The sequence below is a fragment of the Podarcis vaucheri genome, assembly GCF_965113315.1.
Source record: "Podarcis vaucheri genome assembly, chromosome: 10".
Taxonomy (NCBI): Eukaryota; Metazoa; Chordata; class Lepidosauria; order Squamata; family Lacertidae; genus Podarcis; species Podarcis vaucheri.
This window is the reverse complement of record NC_138748.1, coordinates 47,508,641-47,525,078: the sequence shown is the minus strand read 5'-3', so window position 1 is coordinate 47,525,078 and position 16,438 is coordinate 47,508,641. Positions and strand designations below refer to the sequence as shown.

General features: G+C 42.5%; 1 protein-coding gene across 3 annotated transcripts; it reads left to right on the top strand.

Moving 5' to 3' along the window:
- Positions 1-3,258: 3,258 nt before the first annotated feature.
- Positions 3,259-13,849, top strand: LOC309541968 (apolipoprotein L6-like). 3 transcript variants are annotated; one of them, XM_082240276.1, is made up of 3 exons: positions 3,259-3,807; positions 9,231-9,326; positions 11,484-13,849. In XM_082240276.1, exons 2-3 carry the CDS (start codon positions 9,310-9,312, stop codon positions 12,376-12,378), a joined length of 912 nt encoding a protein of 303 aa, XP_082096402.1. In that variant the 5' UTR covers positions 3,259-3,807; positions 9,231-9,309; the 3' UTR covers positions 12,379-13,849. The 3 variants fall into 3 exon arrangements, with proteins under 3 accessions (XP_082096402.1, XP_082096403.1, XP_082096404.1); XM_082240277.1 differs by lacking the exon at positions 3,259-3,807 and adding an exon at positions 4,140-4,364; XM_082240278.1 differs by lacking the exon at positions 3,259-3,807 and adding an exon at positions 4,350-4,368.
- Positions 13,850-16,438: the final 2,589 nt, after the last annotated feature.

Sequence of the window (16,438 nt, the reverse complement as noted above, 5' to 3'; positions counted from 1 at the left end):
CGTCTATATTAGTAACTCATGGCTGGTAACATTGACAGCCCCTCCAGGTGCTGTTTTTATTGTGCATTCATGATGATTTGTGCTCATGATGGTATTGGGAGAGTTTTACATGATCCCACTGTTTGTGCCTGCAAAAATGGGGGCGGGGGGTGAACATATTGCTTCATTTCCAATTGGTGTATGTCCCATATTGCTGCAATCCTGTAACTTATCATACCACAAATATTCCAGGGTTTGTTTTGCTTGTTTGTTCTGCTTTTGCTACATTGTGACACAAGATTCCACACACACACCCCAATGGCAATAATGCAGTAACATTGGGGAGACATCACAACTAATAAAATGGAATGATGGATGGACCCACCAATACATACACATACCAACCAATAACGCATTATTACTGCATCAATGGCATGTTGCAGAACATACCCTTAAAAAGAAGAAATGTGAAGTGGCATTGAGTAAGGAAGGTGTTCCTACTGAACAAGTTTCCCATGGGTCTTTCAAGGAACAGCTTGCCTTTCCAGCTTTAAACTTCTGATTTATTTTCCAAGTGTTGTTTACATATTTTGAAAGAGTTTGAAGGAGTTTCAGAGTTATTATTTAATAATCATTTATGTTTGGGTGTGATTTGATAGGAGCATCTTTTTCATAAATAAATGAAACCCATTCATTATTGGGAAGTAAGAAAGCTGGCTGTTTATTGATGCAATGCACCGTTCCTTTCCCCATGTTCCATTTTAAGACTGGAATCTGGTTTGTAATCTGCATCTCAGATTAACCTCTGGACCTCTCTGGATGAGATGCAATGAAAGCAGTCGAGTTCCCAGTAAACACACTAGCACAGACTTCAAGACTAAGGAAATGGCGTGTCTTTAGTTATATCCAGACCTGGCTACTGCAACATGTTCATTTTGTAACTTCCCTGCGCTGTCATTTTGGCAGGAGGCAATTCAAGAGAAAGCACTTACACCCCAGTTATTAAACTTGGCCTGGGGCCATCTTTGTTGTCTGTCCCAGGCAAAAGTTTGCCCCATTTACCTAAGTTTTGAGGGGTTAGAAGTTAGTTCTGCTAGTTAAGTATTGTGTTTGCTTTTCTACTCTAGGTGTTTCCATTGTTTGATTTGATTTCTGCAGTTTTTATTGCTACTGGGTCAGGGCTTCCCTGGCTTTTTATAGCTGTAATTGTTTTACTGCTGTAACATCATCCTGTAACACTGCTTTTATGGATTGTGGTTGCTGCTGCCTTTATACACTGCTAGAAAGGCAGGATATAAAATCTTTTCCGTTAGTTAACAAATTGGCCTACACGGCACCCAGTGGAAACAGCTGGATGAACTATCTTCTAAGTCACTCAGACAAATTACATCAAGCCAGCCAAGGGAGTCTTACGGTGAGCTTCTGCCTCCTTAAAGAGGCACAGGTTATATCATGCAACCTCTGGAAATGGTCTAGGGCAGATGTGGAGAAACTCAAGCCCAGCAATGCTGCCCACCAGGCCTCTCTTATCTGACCCATGTGACTCTCCCCAGCCCATACACCTACACACCAGGCCTACTTCATGTGCTTCTTTAAGTGTTTTTACCTGGTTGCAATGTGTCCTTGGAATTCTGACAATGCCTCTTGGTTGCCTGGGTGCAGATAGAAAGGGGCATGTGTAGAAACTGGCTTAGTGCAGAAAACTACTTGACTCTGGCGCCACCTGCTGTTAGTCTCCCAGCCTTCTGCCCTACCAGTCCCAATGGGCAGGTCTGGAAGTTGCAAGGGGTGAAAAATGCAGCAGGAGGAGAGCTCCCTGGCGTCTGGGATTTGGAGCTCCTTTCCAGGTGCAAAGCAAATTGCTGGTTTAATAAGCAACTAAGTCTGAATGACTTAGGACCGGGACATTTGATGAACCACCTCCTTCCATGTACCGGTAAGCCTGCCTGCTCACTGCATTCACCATCTGGCTTGCCTCAGAGACAAATTTGGCTGGGATGCAGAGTAAGTTTTTCTCTTTTTTTCTAATTCACAAGGCAGAACTTCCTTCCTGCCTTGTGAAGTTTGGTTGGTCCTTTCTTTTACAGTATTTAGGCAGGCTGTAAATACTGTTTTTCCAGGCGTTTGATCTGCCCTTCCTTCTGATGCTTTAACTGTGTTGGCAACCCTCAGTATAATGGGCGATTTCCCAACATCTGGAAAAAATAAGAATAGTAAGAGAAACAAGAATTCAGAGGGCTGGACAGGAACTGCTCAAGTTCCACCAAGCATGAGAGTTATCTATGCGGCCAAGTAATCGGAGAGTTTCAATATCACTACCCACTCCAGGTCACTTATTAGTGTCCATTACTCCTACAGGTAAGTTATAACAAAATGGAGATAGCTGTTAAAGCCCTTTCCAGGTCCCTCCCTCCTGAAACGTTTTAGAGCATTTTTAAGTGATTGGTTTTATTGACAGTTTATTTGGATCCCACATTCTAGCTCTGCACAGGGTAGTTGGTCTGCTTTCTCCTCCCCCCCCCCCCCATTGTTCAACCCGGACACTAAGGTCCAGCTCCAAGGGCCTTTTGGCAGTTCCCTCACTGCAAGAAGTGAAGTTACAGGGAGCCTGGCAGAGGGCCTTCTTGATAGTGGTGCCCACCCTGTTGAACGCCCTCCCATCAGATGTCAAGGAAATAAACAACTATCTGGCTTTTAGAAGACATTTGAAAAGGCAGTCCTGTTTAGGGAAGTTTTTAATGTTTGATGTTTTATTGTATTTTAAATATTTTGTTGGAAGCTGCCCAGGGTGGCTTGGGAAACCCAGCCAAATGGGTGGGGTATAAACAATACATTATTATTATTGTTGTTGGGGGGAAAGTCAGGGATAGCTGATCTGAGCATTTTTCCATGGAAAATACAGTAAGCAAGCAATTACAATTATTTTGCCACTATCCGTCTGAAAAAGACTGAACAGTAAGTTTGCAGCATTGCGTGTGTATCTGAAGAAGTGTGCATGCACACGAAAGCTCATACCAAGAACTAACTTAGTTGGTCTTTAAGGTGCTACTGGAAGGATTTTTTTTTATTTTGCAACATTAAACTGCGTTCTTGAATCAGGTAGGTAGCAGTGTTGGTCTGATGCAGTCAAAAGATTAAAAAAAATTGTCCAGTAGCACCTTAGAGACCAGCTAAGTTTGTTCTTGGTATAAGCTTTCGTGCATGCACAGGAAAGCTTACACCAAGAACAAACTTAGTTGGTTTCTAAGGTGCCACTGGACAATTGTTGGAAGTGCTGTCAGGAAATGCGCGCGGGGCGGGTTTTCCCGTTGGAATAAATTGGGATTTCAATCTCCGCAAGTTCGCCACAAGGAGCCGCAGCGACTTCCCCGCAAGAGGGCCGCGCCTGTGGAATCGGTGGGTCTTCCTGGATGCCCATTTGTGCCCCAGCACGGGTTTTCCCCGCGCCTCCGAGTGCGCACGAGGAGGCAGCCTCTCTTCTTCGCATGCCCCCTCATCCCCGGGCTCTTCCTTTATAAACTCGCCCACCAGCCTCTCCCCTTCTCACCTTAGTTTCTTGCTCGCCCCGCGCTCTGGCGGAGACCCTCTCGTCTTTCAAAACAAATACAAGCGCACCGTCGACCGAGCTTCCGTTGCTGCACTTAATCCCCCCCCTCCTCCCTGCGTCCAAACGGCAAACATCTCCTGCCATTGGGTTCTTCTCGCGTGTTCACGTGTACCGACAAGCCCGAAGTCCGCCCGCGTTTCAGTTTCGGTTTCCCTTCATCTCTGCTTCAGACTTCTTTGAGCCACCGTGTCGTAGAAAACAGGCAGTCGGAAGTCAGAATGGTGAGTCTAATAGCATATTTAATAGGTTTTGGAGGAGAATTGCATGGCAATCCGAGAGTTGGGAGATGAGGGGAGGGGAACCTGCCACAAAGCCCATGGTTTGTTCTTTTTCATTGCTCCAGCCAGCTATGCCTCCGCCTTGAAAACCCCATTTCCACACACTTACACACAGCTTTGTTGTTTCCCCTCCAACAATCAAATCGAGGTTCCGTGCTGGTTTCGCATGCTTAGTCTGTTGCTTTTGGTCCTCCTGCAAACTTTGTGACTCCCCCAAACCTGCGGGAGCCTTACTCTTGTGTGCTGGTGGTGCAATTTGGGTTCATGGGAATCCACACCCTGCACCCCGAATTTAGCAGATGAGGATGATTGGGTTACAGTCAAAAAGAGCAGCCCTTTGGGTGTGTTTGCTTTCGTCTTTCCTTCGTTCCTATCAACAGCTACCAAGGATGGGAGGGATGGTGTATGTATGAGAGAGAGAGAAAGAGAAAGAGAGAGAGAAGGTTACTAGAGAGAATTGAAGATAGCTTTCATTTTCCTGCAGCAAAACTGAGAAAAAGGTTGGTGAGTTGATCCACTTCCAGCTTCCTTATCGGCAGGTGTGGCACCTGTGAGCTACTGTGGTTGTTTTATTAGGAACACCTAGGCTGCAGCCTGTGGGTTCTTGGTGGATGTGAGAGAAGATCTGTTGCCCTCCAGGTGTCATTGGCCTACAACTCTCACCAGTCCTATCCAGCATGGCCAACAGTCATGGACGATGGGAGTTGTAGTCCAGCAACATCTGGAGGGCATCAGGTGCCACATCTATAGGCAGGTGGAACAGGCTGGTGGGAGAATTTAGGTAGGCAATCAAGTTCATTGCTACACATGTAATATCAAACTGCACCTGCTTAATAAATGCAGTAACTATTTCCACATTATTTGAACAGGTTGGGGGAGTGCATTCTGTTTATGTGTACTGAGGTATCAACCAAAGCTGGAGCTTTTCTCCCTAACTTTAATTTTTAAGGCCAAAAAATGCTCTTTGAATTTCGTAATTGCAAATATGATAGTATTTTGCGTGAGATGCTGAGTTAACAACAGAAGAAGAGAAATATATGGCACTGAGGATGTGTATATGGCTGAGTATACGCAGAAACGGCATACATGGGGGAAAACAAGGAGTTCCACATTGCTTTGGTGGAAACAAAGTGTGGCTCCCTCGTTTAACTTCCTCAGTGCCTATTTTACCTCTATTTTCCTCTGTCAGATGCTGAAGCTTCTGTTTCTTCTGATTCCAGCACCCTGAGGCTGGGAAAGTAGTTGTGCCTGCATAGCCGCCACGGAAGCCCACCCTGTTACTCATGCCAAGGCCTCCCACTTGTGATGTTTCTCCCATGAAACATGCAGCCTGGCCCTCGTCCCTCATGCTCCATTAAAAACGATATATCCTGCAGCATTTTCCTGCTTGTACCACACCCAGCCCCAGCCCAGATTATTCCATCCTCCTTCAGGGCTTTCGCTGTTTTCCCCACTAGGGATAATTCAGTTCCAACTCCTCTTTTCTTCCATACAGATTCCTTCACAGTCAACAATAAGAGCCTTAAGGGAAGATGCTTCCAACCAGCAGGGGGCTCTAGTGAATGCTTTCACTTCCTTAAGAGTACCTTCTAGAGGAAGCTGTTAAACAACCTATGAAATTTTAAAAGTGTTTTTTATTATTCTTATTCTTATTAAGCGATTCAGTGTGTGTGTGTGTGTGTGTGTGTTGTAAACCTCCCTGTGTAATAATAATAATAATAATAATAATAATAATAATAATAAACATAATAAACGTTTATATGTAACCTGTAAAGAGAGCTGTTGAAAGGGAGCAGAGGGGAACATGCCATCATACAAAAGCTCTTGGTCCTCTTCCACATCCCAATTCTGCCACCATCACAACAATGCCAGTGTAAATAGTACAAAATTACAAGTGTGCAGAGTAAGATAAGACACCGTAAAAGAAGAAACAGTAAATAGTACCCATGTAGGAAACAAAACAGAACAACAAAAAACATACTGTGTACATTACAAAAAAGGGGGCAGACGTGTTGTTTTAGTTATTTTTCAATAAAAAAAATAAAATAAAAATGATGTCAGTGTAAATGAGTGATGAAAGTCCCCTTGCCAACTCAAAACCAGCGCTGGGCCTGGGGGCATGTGGCAGAGTGGCTACAAAATGCCACACGGCTGAAACCGAGCAGTAAAGACACTACAAATAGGGCAAAGATAACAGAAGGTCTTGTGGCACTTTGAAAAACATATTATGACATTAAGTTTTGTGGTCTATAATAAACTGTGCTAGTCTTTATGGTGCTAAGACTCCATTGCCACAACAAACTAACACATCTACTCCGCTGGAAACTAACAGGTGGGGCCTGCATCAAAATGCTACAGTATGAAGTATGAGCTCCTGTACAATTAGGCCAGCCATGCCCTCCCCCAGAGTACTCCATTCCATTCCCCCTCCCTGCCGATTTTACATTTTCCCCCCTTTAAATGACAGTAATTTTTCTGTGCTGACTGGACATGATTGTTAGTCATAGGGCTGTTAATGGAATTTCTTGCTTAGGTTTTTTTTTTTTTGCCCTTTTTGTGTTGTGTGCATATTTCTAAAAACGTCACCGCCATTTTGCTGATAAGTTCCTCCTGGGCATGAGTGTTGCTGTTTTCACGACATTAGCATGGACACCCTCCCCTGAGTATGAGAAATGGAATATAAGAAAAGTCGGCACTGATATAAACCGTCCTGGCCTCTGCCTTCATTATTTGAGGCCCCTCTTTGTGTGCCTTTCCATGTGACGTCTGGAAGATGGCAGCACAAGAACGGGCCTTCTCTGTAGTGCAGGCATAGGCAGACTCGGCCCTCCAGATGTTTTGGGACTACAACTCCCATCATCCCTAGCTAACCGTTCCAGTGGTCAGGGATGATGGGGATGGTAGTCCCAAAACATCTGGAGGGTCTAGTTTGCCTATGCCTGCTGTAGTGGCTCTCTGTTTGTGGAATGCTCTCCCCCAGAGAGCTTCACCTGGCACCTTCATTATATATTTTTAGGCGCCAGGCAAAAATGTTCCTCTTCAACCAGGCCTTTGACTGATTAATATTCTACAGCCTTTTAAATGTGTCTGTGGGAAGGGGGGTATTGTTTTGTTTTACTTGTTTTTATCCTGTATTTTATTCTGTGCACTGTCCTGCAATCTTATGATGTATGGCGGTATACAAATCCTCATCCTCATACCTGCCCCATACATGACATCACATATGATGTCAGGTGTGCAGAAGGTGGGCATGGTTTGGGGGAAATGGCTTCACAGGTCAAACTAGGACTCACGGTGGGCCAAATCTGCCCTGCAGAGCAGAGGTTCTGCACACCTGTAGATGTTTTGAATTACCCAAACAATGGCAACTGGTGCTAATGGGACTTGTTGTCCAAAACTTGTGCAGGCACTAGTTTGGAGGTTTTCTGGGGTATAGCTTTCTAGGTCCATTTCCCCCCTAAAGCCTGACATTCGGTTTGACATGATGGATCAAGTAAGAAATGAACAAATTGTAACTGAGCTGCACAATTATTATGACACTTGTTTCGAGACATTTAGATCCCTGTCCTAAGATGTTGGCCTTTGACGCTACTCCCCATGAATTCACTCAGTATCTTCTGCCAATTCTTAATTAATTTCCTGGGGATTATCGCTGGTTTAGATTGAAAGTAAAACAGGAGCTTTGGCAACACAACCGTTTTAAGTGTGTGGATTTGCATGAGCCACAATAGCTTTAATTTTCCCCCACTCTTTTAAACTCTGCCTTAATAGATCTAATTAGCTTAATGCAATTGTTTTCTAAGAGATTGGCCCTGTTTGAAATGATGAGGATTCCTCCTAGGTACTTTCATACTGTGTTTAAACATTTGCACTGGCATACTTAATAGTTTCCTGAATCCTAAAAGAAAAATTGGTTGGCTTAATTCTTGATTTTGTGCAAGTTACCTTTGAACCCAGATGTTATGTCATACAGTGGTACCTCCGGTTGTGAACTTAATCCGTTCCAGAGGTCCGTTCATAACTGGAAACTGCTTGTAATATGAGGCGCGCTTTTGCTAATGGCCCCTCCCACTGCTGCTGCGCCGCCGGAGCAAGATTTCTGCTTGCATCCTGGGGCAAAGTTCGCAACAAAGGGCGTCTACTTCCGGTTTAGCGGAGCATGTAACCCGAAGGATTTGTAAGGGGGACAGTACATAACACGAGGTACCACTGTACTGCAAAAATTCCAGCATCCTTTATGCTAAGATTCCCTCTTAACAGCTTTTGCAAATGGCTTGACAGATAAAGCAAAGGGCATTAGGGACAAAGGATAGCCCTGTCATTCTCTCCTTTGCATGGGAAATATCACTGGGCTGAAATACTAGCTAGTTAAATGGGTTACACAACCTTCTCCAACCCGGGGATAATTTTGGACCTACTGAGACTGAAGGGAGATATAGTTCAAAACAGGTATAGAGCCCCCCAAGCTCGGGGAGTCTGGGTTACATGATTATGTTTCCAGTCAGTCTGTAGGCTCAATTACCCAATTTTAAAAGTTTTGACCTTTAAAACATATCTCATTGTGGGGCCAAGATACTTGAAGGACTGCCTGTGTCCCATGTGGTGTAGTGGGTGGGGAACAGAGGATGGGCACCTCAATTATGGTATGTTCACATTCTCCACCTAGCACAGATTCCATTGTCATTTTGGTACCAGGTAAAACATTTGCTTTCCTATTTTTTCAGACATAGTTTTAAATCTGCTAGTCCCTCTCCTTTCCTTTTATATTTTTAAAAATATTCTGCTTTCCCCCCTTGTTTTTATGATTATTTAAATCTTGGAGGAAGCCACAGTTCGTGATCCCCAACGGCTTGGATGCACAAGGAACTGCATGTTTCCTATTGTGGGCCCAATTTTGTGAAACTTCCTTCCCGTTGAGGTCAGACAAGCTCCCTCCCTACTGAACTTCCAATGACTTAAATTAAAATGCCTGCTAGACTTTATTTTTTTAAGTCTGAACTTATGGTTTTAACAGTTTTATGTGTTGTGTGTTTGCATACCACCTAGAGACCATTGTAGGTAAGTAGTATATAAACTGTTTAAATAAAAATAAATAAATTTGCATTTTAATTGTATTTGCATTCCCCTCCCCCCGAAAACGTACCATGGCAACTCTTACTGAAGTGTAGTGCAAAAATATTTATAATAAATGCAAATTTTGGTCAAAAGTATTTTCTAGCTCAGTCCTAAGAGCTTACAGACATGGCTAAAGTACGAAGTTCAGATGTTTGTAAGAATTACAATGATATTACTGAAGTTAGTTTCATTGGGAGATTTCTTATCTTGGTTCACCTTCATCCTTACTATCTAGTTGTTTTCCTTTCCAGACTAAAGTACACTCAAGCTGAGAAGAGCGGATTTACCATTAAGTAACTGTGTGGCACCTGCCCAAATTGCTGCTGGAGAATGTCAGAATTCCAAAGGTAATTATCAAGCTGCCGGTATTCTAATTGTTACCTTTGTTCATTGCATATAAAAGGAGCCCAAAGCATCCCCAGAATCCTCAGTGATACATTGGGCAATAGATATTGGTCATAATATACAGTCATACCTTGCTTTTCGAACAGCCTAGTTCTTGAACGCTTTGGCTCCCAAATGCCACAAACCCGGAAGTGATTGTTATGGTTTGCGAACTATTTTTGGAAGCCGAACGTCCGATGGGGCATCCGATTGGCTGCAGGAGCTTACTGCAGCCAATCAGAAGATGCGCTTTGGTTTCTGAATGTTTTGGAAGCCGAACGGATTCCATTCGACTTCCAAGGTACGACTGTAGATATGGAAGCATGGGAACGATGGTGGAATATGGATATAAAATTTATAGCATTCTATGGTCTAAGAGAAAATTATATGAAAATGATATATCGATGGTATCTAACACTGAGTAAGTTGGCAAAAATGTATAAATCTAAATCAAGTAAGTGTTGGAAATGTAATGAGAAAGAAGGTTCTTTTTATCGTATGTGGTGGTCTTGTAGTAAGGTCAAAGCTTACTGGGAAATGATATATAATGAAATGAAAAGGATGCTTGAAGTAACTTTTGTAAAAAAAAATCCAGAAGCTTTTCTTTTGGGAATTATAGGGGCAGAACTACCTAAAATGTATAGAAACTTATTCATGTATGGTATTACAGCGGCAAGAATGTTACTTGCCCCAAAATGGAAAGAAGCAGAAGTCCCAATAAAGGAAGAATGGATACAAAAAAAATATGGAATATCTGCAAAAATGGCAAAACTTACCAGAAGAATAAGAAATCAAGATAACAATTTTTTTAAATAAAAGAATGTAAATTGTACAGTGGTGCCTCGCAAGACGAAATTAATCCATTCCGTGAGCCTCTTCGTCTAGCGGTTTTTTCGTCTTGCGAAGCAACCCTATTAGCGGATTAGCGGATTAGCGCTATTAGCGGTTTAGCGGCTATTAAAGGCTTAGCGGCTATTAAAGGCTTAGTGGATTAGCGGCTAAAAGGCTATTAGCGGCTATTAAAGGCTTAGCGGATTAGCGACTAAAAGGCTATTAGCGGTTTAGCAGCTTAGAAAAGGGGGGAGCGGAAAAAATTGGAACACTTGCAAGACGTTTTCGTCTTGCAAAGCAAGCCCATAGGGAAAATCGTCTTGCGAAGCAGCTCAAAAACGGAAAACCCTTTCGTCTAGCGGGTTTTCCGTCTTGCGAGGCATTCGTCTTGCGGGGCACCACTGTAATTGAATGTAAATTGAATATTTACAGATAAATTATAAACAGATAAAAACATTGGCAGGATTATTGTAACAACCTGCAGTGTTATGAGTTTAAAGAAGATGAATAAATGAGCAAATTAAGTTAATGTGGATATGCAGAAGAAGAAATTTAAGGAACTGCAGAAAGAGGGGGATGGAAGTCAAGTTTTGAAATGTCAAAATGAATGTAAAATTAGTGAAATGTATAAACTTGAAAAGTGTGTGTGTGTGTGTGTGTGTGCGAGAGAGAGAGAGAGAGAGAGAGAGAGAGAGAGAGAGAGAAAGAAGTAGTGGGAGGCTTCACACTTCCCAGATGAATAAATGGAGAAAGATTATTATCTGATCCTGTTTTGAGTCCTGCAGACCAGGAATATTGTGCAGAGGAAAAAGAGGGCAGCCCCTTTCCCCATCTTCCATGGGGTGTTAGCAGCCCCTGCCACTTTTTAGAACTGCAGCCATAGACGATTTTCCATAAGAGATGTTCAATTAAAATACTGAATTCTACCTGTTTCTGTAATTACAGTGGTACCTCGGGTTAAGAACTTAATTTGTTCTGGAGGTCTGTTCTTAACCTGAAAGTGTTCTTAACCTGAAGCACCACTTTAGCTAATGGGGCCTCCTGCTGCCGCAGCACAAATTATGTTCTCATCCTAAAGCAAAGTTCTTAACCCGAGGTAATATTTCTGGGTTAGCGGAGTCCGTAACCTGAAGCGTATGTAACCCGAGATACCACTGTATATGCATCATACACATTTGTTTTTTGTCTGCTTTCTCAGGAAGCACAGATTTGTAGGGGATGCAGGAAATTTGGGGGGGGGAGGGGACCTATCTTTTAGCCCCATTTTAAATATGTATTTATATTTGCAGAAATGCAGGAAACATGCCTTCAGAGAAAGCTCTTGATGAAGCTATTGCTCATTTTCTCAAAGAATTCCCTGACAAGAAAAAGGAGATTGAGGTGTGCATCCAATCCCTTCGGGAAAGGGCAGACGACATTGACAAGACCCATAAGGATTGCACCATTGCCAGCGTTACTGCCAGCTCTGCAGGTGCAGTTTCTGGTATCCTGACCATTGCGGGACTGGCCTTGACCCCTGTAACAGCAGGCGCAAGTTTAATCCTGACAGCCACAGGCATGGGCTTAGGGATAGCGTCAGGAGTAACTAGCGTTTCTGCTGGTGTGTCCGAGAGCATTATTCATTCAATGGAGAAGAAAAAATCGCAAGAACTGATAAACGAATGTGAGAAGAGCCTAAGAATGGCGCTGAGCCTCGAGAAAATTGGTTTCAAGTCTCAACTGCCCCCAGATAACGCTAATCTGGAAGTAGCCAAAGCGGCAATCACTTCGGGTTGTGCTGTTGCTGGGCTCATTCCAACAGTGGTTGACAAAGCAACAGACATTGCAGCAAATGTAGAGGCATTGGCAGTGGCTAACATTAATCCTGTCTTGAAGGGTGTGGCCAAGGAAGCAAGTACAGTAGGGACCGTAGCCAGGAATGCAATCAAGGGGATTGATCAGGTCGATGAGGCATTTAAAGGAACCGTCCTCGCAGCGAGCAAGACTGCTAGAGTGGCAGGGGCCGTGGCGTCTGGGTTTTTTCTTGCAGTGGATGCTTACTTCATTACTAAGGGTGCCATAGACTTGTCAAACGGGGCCAAGACAGAAAAGGCAGATGAGCTCAGAGCCAAGGCTAATAAGTTGGAGGAGATGCTGCAGAACCTGACAAAGTTCTACATGGAACTGAAAGAAGAATGGGACTGAACCGGGGACCCCAACCACATTGGGAGTCCCCCACATACGCCAGCCCCATCCCCTCCAAACAGTATTTCTGTCATGTCAGGATTTAACCTCAATCTGTTAGCCGCCATCCATCCTCCAACCTTTCCGTTTCTGGGATCATTGGGGAGCTTGGAGAAGCAGTTCAGACTATAGCTAGAGAACAGTGCTTAAAACAAGGTCAATTCTAACGTCGTGCCCCACCTCTAAAATTAATTCCCCAGACATTTTATCGTGCCTGGTGGAAGTGTATAAAAACCAAAAAATTATGGATACAAATGCATACACGAATACAGAGAAATTTGAAGGTTAATGTTCAACTGAAACCAGAGCTCCTCCTGCTGGGACTTAAGGATATACAGTTAGAAAAAGATGATAAAACTTTATTTCAGTATATGATTACAGAGTGAGACTTTTAAGTGCACACAGATGGAAAGAATAATCATTAACTACAGTGGAGGAATGGTTGTTAAAATTATTGGACTTAGCTGAAATGGCAAAGTTTATGTGTTTAATCAAAGAAAAATCATTGTCAACATTTACTAAAGACTGGAAACTTCTTACACGATTTTAGCATGAAACAGAAAATGAACTTATGATATCTGGGTTTGAGGATTTAAGATAATACTGGTTTATAGAAAGTAGATTTGCTGGCTGTTATCTTGGAGTAGATATCTTGAATACATTTCTACATACAGATGAAGAATTTGATGCTCTTTTTCTCTTCATCTTGTTTTTCCTTTTTCCTTTCTGATATGTGTTTTTATTTAGATTAGTTTTTTAAGTTTGGTAAAAAGATACCTGATATTAATCTTTGTATTTTCTTTCAAATTTAAATAAAACATATTGAAAATAAAATAATTATTCTCTGCATGTTATAAAAATGTAAAAATTCTCAAGTTATCTATCTATTATATTAGCAACAATGTTTGTGTATGTTTATTCAAAACCTGCCAAGGAGTCCAGTTCATTAAAAAATCAGAGAGAGGAGCTGAGGGAAGTCGTAGGGAGGGGGAGGGGAAAATGGGGGGAAATATAATGAAGATGATTTGTTAGAATAATTTGTTATGTGAAAATATTCAATAAAAAAAATTAAAAAAGAAATAAATAAAATAAAATCCCAGCCTTTTGCCTGGGGGGCGGGGAGATGGGACTCCTGGTGAAAAACCTTTCATCAGGTCTTTAAGGTGTTGTAGACGAGGGTTCTGGGCCGATAATTTATTTTAGGCTGTCCGCTGCAATGTATTTTACTGTGATTTTATTAATGATCTACTGTTTGGAGTCTGTCATGCTGAAGGCTTTAGCTGAAGACTTGCTAATCAAACACTGGAAACAAATAATTACATGACTGGGAACAGTAAGAAAATACAATGATACTCCCAGCATGTCTTTTAACATGTTCATTGTAAACTTGTTCAAAACTGGAAAAAAATAAAATCATGTTTTGATAAGTTCATTGGTATTATTGAGATTTTTTAAATTTATTTATATTTTTAGGCTGCTTAATGCCAAAATAGGCTTCTAAGCAGTTTACAAAGAGTTGTGAAGCAGAAACCGTCCTGAAGAACAGAGTAAGTAGGGTTAGGCTAGCAGAACTATACACAGGAAACACTGAAGACAATCCAAATGTTTGTGGACTACAATTCCCATCACCCCTAACAATTGCCCATACTACCCGAGGCTGGTGGGAGTTGTGAGTCTTTAGCACCACAGCATTGCATGATTCCCACAAGAAAGCGCTTCTTTGTAGGCGGAAAGCATGAAACTCACAGGTAGCTCTCACCATCTGATCTCAGTCCATTGGTGCGAACAAGAATTGACTCTGTACTCCAGCATTTTGCATCCATAGCTCAGTGCTTGCAGGAGTTCCCCACCAAGTAGTCTGTTCAGCTGGCCATATTCATTTGAAACACGTGGCTGTAGCATCCCTTGAAGGAGATTTGTTTCAAGTCCACTACTAGTGTTCAGGGGCAGCAACTTAAGTTTAGTGCCTAGTTTTAGGAGGAGGAGCCCTTCTGTAGCAGTAGCAGTAATAACAATAATAATAATAATAATAATAATAATATATAATACCTGTAAACAGAAGAACACAAATTGCAGATGTTCATAGTATCAGTCACAGATGGCATAAACTATTATCAGCATAAATTGCATAAAACCAGGCTTCACGTCTTGGAGAAGACAAAGCAGGGCTAGATTTAGGTTTGATGAGGCCCTAAGCTACTGAAGGTAATGGGGCCCTTTATATGTCCAGCTGTCCTTTGTCAACAACAAATTGTTGCTGTTTTTTGTATTGAATGTATGCTATATGGTAATTTATGGTGCTAATAGGTATATAAAGCCATTTGCACATAACAAAATTTGTATTTTATCCAAGTAATTGTTGAACTGAAATACAATTGGAAATCTACATCCGGGTTTTCTCCCCTTTAATTTTTTGGGGGGACCCAAGAGGGTGGGGCCCTAAGCCATAGCTTGTTTAGCTTATATGTTAATCCGGCACTGAGACAAAGGGTTTAATTTAGCAGGAAACTAAGTGCTCCTTCCTTACTTCAACTGGACTCATTTCCTTTTAAGCTCCCAAGAGACACTCCCAAGCTTCCAGAGTCACTGAGTACATCTGATATAATTTCTGAAACTAAAGCAATGAAGGTGTTGAGAGAACAGCCAATATAAGCAACGAAGGCTGGCTGTAGCATTTTTTATAAATACCCATGGGTCACTGAAGGCGGCTGCATCCCCACATTTATACATCTGAGGAATGTAAGACCAGGGGGTGTTGCTGGGACATTCTGCTCAAAAGATGCTGGGTCCCCCAGGGACAGCTGTCAACTGCTTCACACGCACAGCTGATCAATTCTGTGAGATATTTATGGAAAGCAAATTCTTTCCATGTGGATGCAGGCAAACCAGGAGACTTGGAGTCAGCACACTATACGCTGTTTGCCCAATACCACTGTGCTGTTAAGAGCATGGGCAGCATATCATGTCATGCCTCTGAGTCAAACGCGGTGGTGGCCCTGGAGAAGTGTGGAAAGCAAAGCCAGATGCTGGGGCAGGAAGATGAAAAGAAGGGGGAGAGGAACATCGAAAGCTGCTGCATACCAGGTCCATCGTGCTCAGTGTTGTCTCTAAACTGACAAGACAATGGCTCTCTGGGGTTTCAGGCAGACGCTTTTCCAGGGCTACCTGGAGATGCCAAGGATTGAACCTTGGCGCTTTTGCATGCAAAACACTGATCTGCATCCCTTCCCCAAGTTTGTAAATGGCTATCCCTGAATAATTTGGCTGCATTTCTTTTATTTTTTCAAAAAGCAAAGGCACAACTAATTTATATTGAGTTGATGCATAACTGAGAAATCAAGAGAATTTAAGCATGGGAGTTGGTAAAGTGAAATCTTAAAAGCGTGCACTATGAACTGGGAGACTTCGGTTCAACCGACTGCTCAGCTGTGACTTCTTCTTTGGTAAAGGTAAATGACCCCTGGACAGTTATGTCCAGTCAAAGGCATCAAATGGAGGTGGTGTCTCAGCAGAGTGGGCCCTGCTGCTTCCCATGTCTCTCTGCCACAGGTTTAAGACACTAGATGCATAAATAGGAAACTGCCACTGGCTGGTAGTAGCCAGCAGAAAGGCCCACTTTGCGGTGGAATGTTAGAGGTTTTGGACTTGAGATCCAAGGACTTATGGTGCTGTGCTGGAGTTGGCACAGCAAAAATGGAGGAATCCCTCCATCCTACCTTCCGCTAAGACTGGCATGAGCTGGCAAAGCTTCAGCCAGCCCTGTCATTCCCCTCCTCCCTGGCATCATTTAGAATTGTTCTGTCCATCAGCAAAAAACAACTACACTGTAAGGTGCAGGACTCTATTGCTTTAGGGGATAATATTTTCATGCTGCTCTTGCTTCTTTTGTTGCTGCTAATTGCTATGTGTTAGTCTCCTTTTACCGCTAGTTTACTTGGTGCTTGTTGTTACATGCAGTTTTAATTCATATTGTTAGCTGCCTGAATACTGAAAGGTGTCATAGTTATCTTTTAAAATAGGT